General features: G+C 35.9%; 1 protein-coding gene across 1 annotated transcript; it reads left to right on the forward strand.

Moving 5' to 3' along the window:
* The first annotated feature begins 4,412 nt into the window (after positions 1–4,412).
* Positions 4,413–9,365, forward strand: LOC129899148 (protein IWS1 homolog 1-like). The gene is made up of 11 exons (XM_055973978.1): positions 4,413–4,665; positions 5,314–5,842; positions 6,095–6,214; positions 6,421–6,641; positions 6,741–6,870; positions 6,961–7,023; positions 7,113–7,190; positions 7,707–7,798; positions 7,889–7,954; positions 8,061–8,214; positions 8,786–9,365. The coding sequence occupies exons 1-11, from the start codon at positions 4,646–4,648 to the stop codon at positions 8,882–8,884; spliced, it is 1,572 nt and encodes a 523-aa protein (XP_055829953.1). The 5' UTR covers positions 4,413–4,645; the 3' UTR covers positions 8,885–9,365.

Raw genomic sequence — 9,365 nt, forward strand, 5'->3', positions numbered from 1 at the left:
TGGAAATGGAAACCTAGTACTTTTTTTTTTGAATTTTTAAGGCTTAAAACTATTTGGGTCTTTTAAATTTTTTTTTTTTTAATTTCTTTAAAAAATTAAGTGACGACTTTTTATTTTTAAAATTGATTTTTCTTTAAAAGTTGAAATTAATTTTAAACCGTCTTTTTTTTCAACATAACAGATTTGACCAAACAAAAAAAAAGTTAAGAGTGAAGGCAAATCAAATATCAAGACATTCAAGATCAAGCCATTACTATTTGTGTTCGTCATGAATGTGTTTGTGACGAATAAATCAAATTTATAATCAAGTTCTAGCGTGGAATTAGATATCGAATTTCAGGTATTTAAGTTTAAAACAAGTCAAGATCAACTTTAAAGCCTTTAAATTTAAATATAATCAACCAAATTCAAATTGCCACCAAAAAATCTTAAATTTATTTTTATAAAAGATAATCAGACGAAAAAATTATAATATTCATTGTATAGAAATAAATGATATAATTGTTAGGGTCATAGTTATTTTCTTGACGCTAATTTTATCGTGGATAAAGTAATCTCAATCTTTAAAAACAAAAGACAAATAATATACTTTGTGACTTTATATCAAAATATAATGCAATAAGAAAAGAGAAAAGACCTAAAAATGTCTTTAATCTATTTACCCATTAATGACCCTAAAATTATTTTAGGTCATATTTATCCTTAAAATAAACATTTCTAATATCAGTTTAAATTCAAATGACAGGACAGTTCCCTATTAGTTTTTATATTACCCATATGTATGAATTACAATACCCACTCATTTAAATATATTCAACCTACCAAATATAAATTAATCCGAATCTGCAAGCAAAAGACCCATGTGTCCTATATTTCTTTTTATACTTGTTTTTCTTTATTCATCCTAAAATTTATCAACAACAAAATCGTTGATTTTGTTGATTCTCTAACAATGTTGTTTGGAGTTTGAGGGATTCAATCAACAAAACTAAAGGGTCATGAAATTTGTGAGTATTTGAAAAAGATTATAATTTTTATTTTAAAGTGAAAAAAATTATATTTGAAAATTAATATAGTTATATTTATTATGAGTATAAATTGAAGCTGTTTTTGAATTTTTATAAGTAATTTGAAGTTAAAATTCCTGAAAATTTAGAAATTTTAATTTTAAATTGAGTTTTAAAATTTTAGCATCTTTTTTGATATTCTTAATTCTTCCCGCCCTTATTTCCAAAATCACTGTAATTGCAAAATCAAAATAAATATAGTTTAATTCAATTTTCGATAAAAAGATATATGCAAAACACAATAATTAATCAAGAAATTACATATATGTGACACAATGATTAATAAAAAAATTGTGTGTTCTTAAAATTAATTCATAATATTTCTAGATAAGAAATTCATCAAAATATAAAAAAATAGAGCAAGACACCAAGAAAAATGAGATGAATCAATTTTTCAGAAAGGCGGGTAAAAAGTGAAATACCCCTAACAAAATTGCTACGAGAAATAGAGTACATGTGAAGAAATACATAATACAAAGTCTTTTGCTTATAAATTCGATCAATTTATAATTGGTGGATTGAATTAATTTACATGGTTGAGTATTTCAATTCGTATACATGGGTAATATAATAAGATAGCAACGATGCCCGAAGAATGGAGGTCGAGCGTAATGATCCCTCTATACAAAAATAAGGGGGATATCCAGAGTTGCAACAACTATAGAGGTATCAAGCTTCCAAGCCATATTATGAAAGTGTGGGAAAGAGTGGTGGAGATGAGGGTGAGAAGAGGCGTGTCTATTTCAAAGAACCAGTTTGGATTTATGCCGGGACGCTTAACTACAGAAGCCATCCATCTTATGAGGAGACTGGTGGAGCAATATAGGGAGAGGAAGAGGGACTTGCATATGGTATTCATCGACCTAGAAAAGGCCTACGATAAAGTGCCACGAGAGATACTATGGAGATGTTTGGAGGCTAAAGGTGTACCTGTGGCATACATTAGGGTGATCAAGGACATGTATGAGGGTGCCAAAACCAAGGTAAGGACAGTCGGAGGGAACTCAGAGCACTTCTCAATTGTAATAGGGTTGCATAAAGGATCAACTCTTATTCCGTTTTTATTTGCCTTGGTGATGGATGGATTGACGCGACAAATTCAAGGCGAGGTGCCATGGTGTATGCTTTTCGCGGAAGACATAGTCTTGATCGATGAGACTCATAGCGGAGTTAACGCTAAGCTGAAGGATTGGAGAAATACCTTGGAGTCTAAAGGGTTTACGTTGAGTAGGTCCAAGACAGAGTACTTAGAGTGCAAGTTCAGTGAGACACCTCAGGAGGTTGGCGCGGAAGTTAGGCTTGATGACCAGGCCATCCAAAAGAAAAGTAGTTTCAAGTACCTTGTGTCTATCATGCAAGGCAACGGGGAGATTGACGATTATGTCACACATTGTATAGGGGCAGGGTTGATGAAATGGAGACTCGCTTCTGGTGTGTTATGTGACAAGAAGGTGCCACCACAACTTAAGGGCAAGTTCTACAAAGTGATGGTTAGACCGGCTATGTTATATGAGGCGGAATGTTGGCCAGTTAAGATCTCTCACGTCCAAAAGATGAAAGTTTACCGAGATAAGAATGTTGAGATGGATGTGTGGGCATACCAGGAGCGACAGGATTAGAAATAAGGCTATTCGGGACAAGGTATGAGTGGCCTCGGTGGAAGACAAGATGCGGAAAATGCGACTGAGATGGTTTGGACATGTGAAGAGGAGAGACACAGATGCCCAGTGCGGAGGTGTGAGAGATTGGCCATGGATTGTTTCAGAAGAGGTAGGGGTAGGCCGAAGAAATATTGGGGAGAGAAGATTAGACAGGACATGGCGCAGTTATAACTTACCGAGGATATGACCTTAGATAGGAGGGTGTGGAGGACCCATGTTAGGGTAGAAGGCTAGTTCATAGTCTCGTTATTCTTTCTTATTAGTAGGCGCATTAGCGCACTATAATTTCTTGTGGTCTGATTTTTGTTATTATCTATTACTTTCTGTACTTTGATTGCTCTATTTTATCTGTATTGCTTTGTTATTTGCTTTTCCATATCGCTTTGAACTTCTTATCTTTATCTGACCTCTTTTATGCTTTTACTGAGCCGAGAGTCTTTCGGAAACAACCGTCCTACCTTGGTAGGAGTAAGGTCTGCGTATACTTTACCCTCCCCAGACCCCACGTTGTGAAATTTCACTAGGTTGTTGTTGTAATAGGGGACTGTCATGTCATCTAAATTTAAGTTGATGCTAGAAATGTTTATTTTAGGTGTAAAGATGAGAAAAAAAATCATAGAGTTTCGGGGTGAGATTCAGTTATTTAATTTGGGAAAAGTATGCATAAACATTCAGTTCGATTCAAATCTTTTTCAACTTCGATTCTATTTGATCTGAAGATTTAGGCTCAAATATGAGTTTTAGGATTTTAGATTTTTTTTTTTAAAATCTTTCCAATACGAGTTCGAATTTTTGGTGTATCAAAGAATCCTGACCCTTAAATCGCACACTAAATCAAAAAATAGAACTTTTAAAAAAGAAAATCAAAATCTCAACCAAAGAATCGAAAAGGTGAATTAGTTCGGTCCAATTTGATATTTATGCCCACCTCTATAAGGGACATTAGTAGATCAATAGATTAACTAAGATAATGATGAACCAAATTAAGTAGATATTTGGTCACGCTTCATTGTTAAAATAGAAAATAGTGAAAAATGATATCGGTGTGTTTGACCATGAAATAGATTAGAATTGTGTTTCAATTTTCGTGAGTAATTTGAAGTGAAAAAATAAAATAACTTTTTAATTAATTTAAATTATTCTTGAAAAAAATTATATATTTTCTAGAATTTTTATGGCCAAATATGTTTTTCAAAATTAATCTATGGAAAAAAAGTGAGTGTCTTTTTATGGTTAAATGGCCCTAACACCTTGTTTGGATGGTTGTTACCCGTTGTATTGTATTGTATTATTAGTTTAAATACAATATTTGTTTTGATTGCTACTTAAATTTTATTATATTGTATCGTTTAAATCTATTGTTAGGTAATTATGAAAAGATCCATTTTATGTAATGATCGATTTGGTGTATTTGCATCGTTATCTTAATATTTTCTTCTCATTTTATCTTTATTTATTATTTAATAATTATATTTCATCTTTTACCCTACCTTTTCATAGTAACTCTACCCTGTATCCTGCTTTTCTTGTAAGTTTTATTATTCGAATGTGACATTATGTAATGACGAAAAAAGATACAATCTATTCAAATATTATATTCGTTAAAATAATACAATACAATTCGATACATTATGAAATAATACACAAAAACCCTCCAAACAAAGTATAAATATTTTAGTCCTTTTCCGAAAAAGGAAACGACCCAAGCAACAAGTGTAGGCATCTGGCAAAGTAGAGGAAGTCCAAAAACCTCCATCGTTTCATAGCCTATAGAAATTCTTTTGGCAGCGAAAATCGATTTCATTGAGCTACCACTACTTCACAAATCATCTCTCTCTATATTTATAGTTTTCGAGACATACCCATCTAAGTATCTTTTCTCTCTGCGCCGTTATCTAGAGGGAAGTAGCGTTCAAGATGAGTTACAACAACGATCCGTAAGTTTTCTTTTTTCTTTTCCGCGATAAATCAAAGGGTTAGGTTTCGATCGTTTCGATTTTGATTTATTGTTTGTATTTGTGTGCTGTTTTTGGTGAATTTGGGTTGTTTTTCTTGGATGACCCTTTTGGTTATGGGATGAATTAGAGTTTCTGATGATGAAATTGATCGGAGTTTTTGGTCGGTCTGGGTCGGTTTTGGATGACCCATTTTTGTGATGAGTCGAGTTAAGCTTTTTTGGTTGAGGAATTGATCCAGATTTGTGTTGTTTATTTGTCCGTCGGTCGTTTTTTGGATAACCCGTTTTGATGATGAGTTAAATTAGGGTTCTGATCATGCATTGATCACAAAATTTGTGTCTTTTTGTGTTTGGGTCTATATCGATTTTGGATGACCCTTTTTGTTGCGATGAGTTGAATTAGGGTTTCCAATTAGGAATTCATTGCGAACTTTTTTGGGCATCTGCTCCTTTCTTATGATCCATTTTGAACAACAGCTAAAATTATGGTTCTAATGAAGATTTTGTGTGGAATTTTTTGTATATTTGTGACTTTTTGTGGGTCTGTCTCGTTTTGGCTTACCCTTTTTGGTGATGAGCTGAATTAGGGTTTCAGATGGTGTATTGATTGGGATTTTTCATCTTCCAGGTACATAGACGAGGAAGGAGAGGCATTGGTGGATTTCGATGAGGATGTCCGATCAGATAATGAGCAACAGGAACAATTCCTTGGTGACAATCTAGATGATGATGATGCATGGAATGAGAGACAGCGAGAGCGGTCTCCGACCCCGGTATATGATGATCCTAACAAGTCTAAGCCCAGGAAGCGGTTGATTAAGAAATCTTCGGCAAGAGAGAACACACCGGATATTGGGATAGGAGATGAGGAGGATGCTTATGGCGGTGCTGCTGCTGATGACATGACCGGCCTTGTGCGTGATGAGTCGGATGGCGGCGGTCCTTCATCTTCCTCTGCCGGTGATGGAAAGAGGAAGAGGTTCGGCATGGAGTTTAGTGAAGAGAAGAGGAAGGAGAAGAAGAGGAGAGAGAAAGGAGAGAAGAAGTTTAAGTTGCGGAAAAATGGGGGTTACTCTGGAGGAAGCAGGTTAAAGGATCAGGAGGGCGATCAGGAGATGAAGGAGATGTGGGATACCATTGCTGGTGGTGACTCTGAGGTTTGGCCCATTATCTCTGCTGTTATCATGTTTCCAATAGTTTTGTAATTCTTCATGTATCACTAGAAACTCTTTTTCTTTCCTTTTTTGGGATCCTGACTTAAATATGAGTTGTTGAAGTTCCTTGTCAGGAAAAACAAGTGTCACTAATGTTGTTAGTTTAGTCTCTAGGAATAGAGTTCAATGGATATCCAAACTGAAGGCAGTTTGGTTCTAATGACATGTTTGTGATGTTGTCGTTTTCAAATGTAGGATGACCAAGAAGGTCCGAAGACGGCTGATGATGATAACTTCATTGATGATAGTGGTGTGGATCCAGCTGACAGGTATGGAAGCGACAATGAACCACGGTCTCCCAGCAGTGCTCCACAGGTAGAATTTTGGATCCTTGTAGTCATTCCTGCTATATTTTTTAATCATCACTTCCCAATATTGCAGTTGCTTTATGCATGAGGTTTAGTAAAAATCTATAGAAGGGTACTGATTTTGAAGCTTTCTTGCTTTTATCTGAAGTGCTTTGGCGCCTGTGAAGCCAATTTGTATGGATGATCTATTTGTTCTAATTTGATTCTTTTCAGGCTGAAGAAGGGGAAGAGGATGACGAAATCAAGCAGCTCTTCAAGGGAGGCAAGAAGAAAAAGAAAACTGAAAAGAGTGCAGCAGAAATTGCATTGCTAGTAGAGAATGTTATGGCTGAGCTGGAAGTTGTTGCAGAAGAGGATGCGGAACTGAATAGACATTCCAAACCTGCGATAAATAAACTAAAAAAGCTCCCTCTTCTCATAGATGTTCTGTCTAAGTGAGTGAACTTGTCATTTATTTTTCATGGCAGTAACTGAATTTTCTCTTTGGAGGCTAATATTTGTACACTCACACCTCCCAATTTCTCAATTTGCAGGAAGCAACTTCAGCAAGAATTTTTGGATCATGGAGTGTTGACTCTTTTGAGGACTTGGCTTGAACCCCTTCCAGATGGAAGCCTGCCCAACATAAACATTCGTGCTGCAATCCTAAAGATCCTTACTGATGTATGACCATGCTTTCTTGATTTGTCTTAGTTATTTATCTGTTTGCAGTAATGTTATCTGACTTGACATATGTTTCGTGGCGATCTGTAGTATCCAATTGATCTTGAGCAGTATGATAGAAGAGAGATGTTGAAAAAGAGTGGTCTCGGAAAGGTACCTTTCACGTAGAAGTGGTAATGTAATAGCTTTCAAGATGGAGGCACAGGGGGGAGACTTATTGTTTACTTGTTTGGTTGATGTAGGTTATTATGTTTCTGTCGAAGTCAGATGAGGAGACTACATCTAACAGGAAACTTGCTAAGGATTTGGTTGACAAATGGGTAAGTTGGATTGACTATTTATTAATTTCTTCTTTCCCCTTGTGAAGGAAATATAAAAGGAGGGATTCTCTGTTGGGGGCCTGGGGCTTATCTTTCTCCATGTATTGGAGTGTGAATAATCTTTTGCCTGCTAAATTGCTGAGTTGGTTTTCAAGTTCATTACAGTATCTGGAGAATATGTTAGGCAACATCATTCCAGCTTTAGCTTATTTTGTCATTCAGCTATATACCCTTCTGCTTTTCTGGGGAGGTTGGAGATTGCAACTCATGCTGTGTAGGAAACTATGTATTTGGTATTTCGATATAAAATGGGGTTATAGGATTTTATTTCTTTTTGGATAGGTCATGTCTTTTTAATAGAATAATCCTTATAAATTTATATTTACAATAGGGGTATCTTACTACTGTCAATTTTTCCACCTAAGAACACAATACATTATGATCCATTTTTGGTTATTGCGCAGAATAGGTGCTTATCAATGTGAAAAAACTGACATTTGATTGTTTTTGATCCAGAGTCGACCAATATTCAACAAGAGTACACGGTTTGAAGACATGAGAAATCTGGACGATGAGAGAGCTGCTCAATACAGGCGGCCCATGAAAAAGTATCTAATTTTTGAGTTCTTCTACTGTTCCTCATATCAGTTGTAGTCTGAATCTTTACCATCCATAACTATATTTCTATCTTGTCACAGACCCATGAATAAAGCATCAGGAATGGAGTCCAGAGACGATGACCTTGACTTGGCTGGATTTTCACAGTAAGATGTTCTGACTTTGCACCTTTGGATCCAAGTATCTTTGAAATGGGTGCTGTCTGCTGCATCCATATTTTTCTCGTGGTTTAATATGCTTGCAAATCTGCAGAGGCCAAAAGTCTGGCCAGTCATCTGGTAGGCAACTTACATCAAGGCCTGAAGCAATGTCAATGGATTTTGTGGTGCGTCCACAGTCTAAGATTGATCCTGAAGAAGTTAGGGCCAGGGCTAGAGCAATGGTTCAAGACCAGCGCCGAATGAAGGTGTGTACCTCTTGCTAAGTAAATTTGTACTTATATTATTTTCTTCATTTCACTCTCGTCCATCTCTTAGGTTCTTGGCACTAAGATAAATAAGAACAAAAAGGATCTTGATGCCTTTTTAATGGAACTTAATTTTTTAACAAAGGAACAGAAGGGGGATGCTTTTTACGACAAAGCTCCTGATATACCTTGTCAGAGGAACCAGTAATAGCTTTTGCTTAAAAAATGAAGTGCTCAATTTGGTGTTCATCTTGGAAATCCCTCTCAACTAAGATACTCTTGTGAAATGAAATCCTTTAATTTTGGAGGAAATGATGTGGATTGTAATGCTGGAATCTCTCCTAGTCTTGGTTTCAGTGAATAGATCTTGTTGTGCACGATAACCTGATAGTAATCATCCGCTGTATTCTTAGTTTCAGTGAATGGGGTTTATGGCGTGAGATGACCCTGTATTTTTCTCCTATTAACTATTTTGATCTCTGTTGATTTTGTTATGATGTTATTTACTTTGCTGCTACATATTAGGAATGGCTTCTCATCTAACACAGAAATATTGGTATGTTCATCGCAGATGAATAAGAAACTGCAGCAGTTAAAAGCTCCAAAAAAGAAGAAGCTCCAAGCCACAAAACTCAGCGTGGAGGGTCGTGGCATGGTGAAGTACCTTTAGGCTCTATTTATTGTGCTTGCCCTTGTTAGGGTAAATAGCCTGTTGGCTCAGCTGCACAACAGTCCCATGCACTGGAAGATGATGGGTGTTCTTCTGAGCTTAGTATCTAGACAGTGGCTAATCGAAGTGCCTTGTGAATGTGGGACATGGTTACGTCATTTTTGAAACTAGTTTGAGGGCTTCTAGTATGTTATGCGGATGATCGGTCTCGCCATGATTAGTGGTGTCGTATGTTATCTACTTGTATTATTCCTTCCTCAGCAGTTTTCTGAGGATGTCATCTTCCATGTAATATGTTGGTGTGTCGGCTAAAAAACCAAATAAAGGTAAGGTAGTGGATACCCGTTAATTTTGATTCTTTAGTTGACGAATAAGTTTCCAAGTCATTGGTGTAATGGAAGTCATGGCTGTTGCTATGGTTGATGCAACTTGGAATACTATTATTATTGCCTTTTGGAATGTATTATGCTGTTTTCCTGAA

The sequence above is a fragment of the Solanum dulcamara genome, chromosome 8, assembly GCF_947179165.1.
Source record: "Solanum dulcamara chromosome 8, daSolDulc1.2, whole genome shotgun sequence".
NCBI classification, from domain to species: Eukaryota; Viridiplantae; Streptophyta; class Magnoliopsida; order Solanales; family Solanaceae; genus Solanum; species Solanum dulcamara.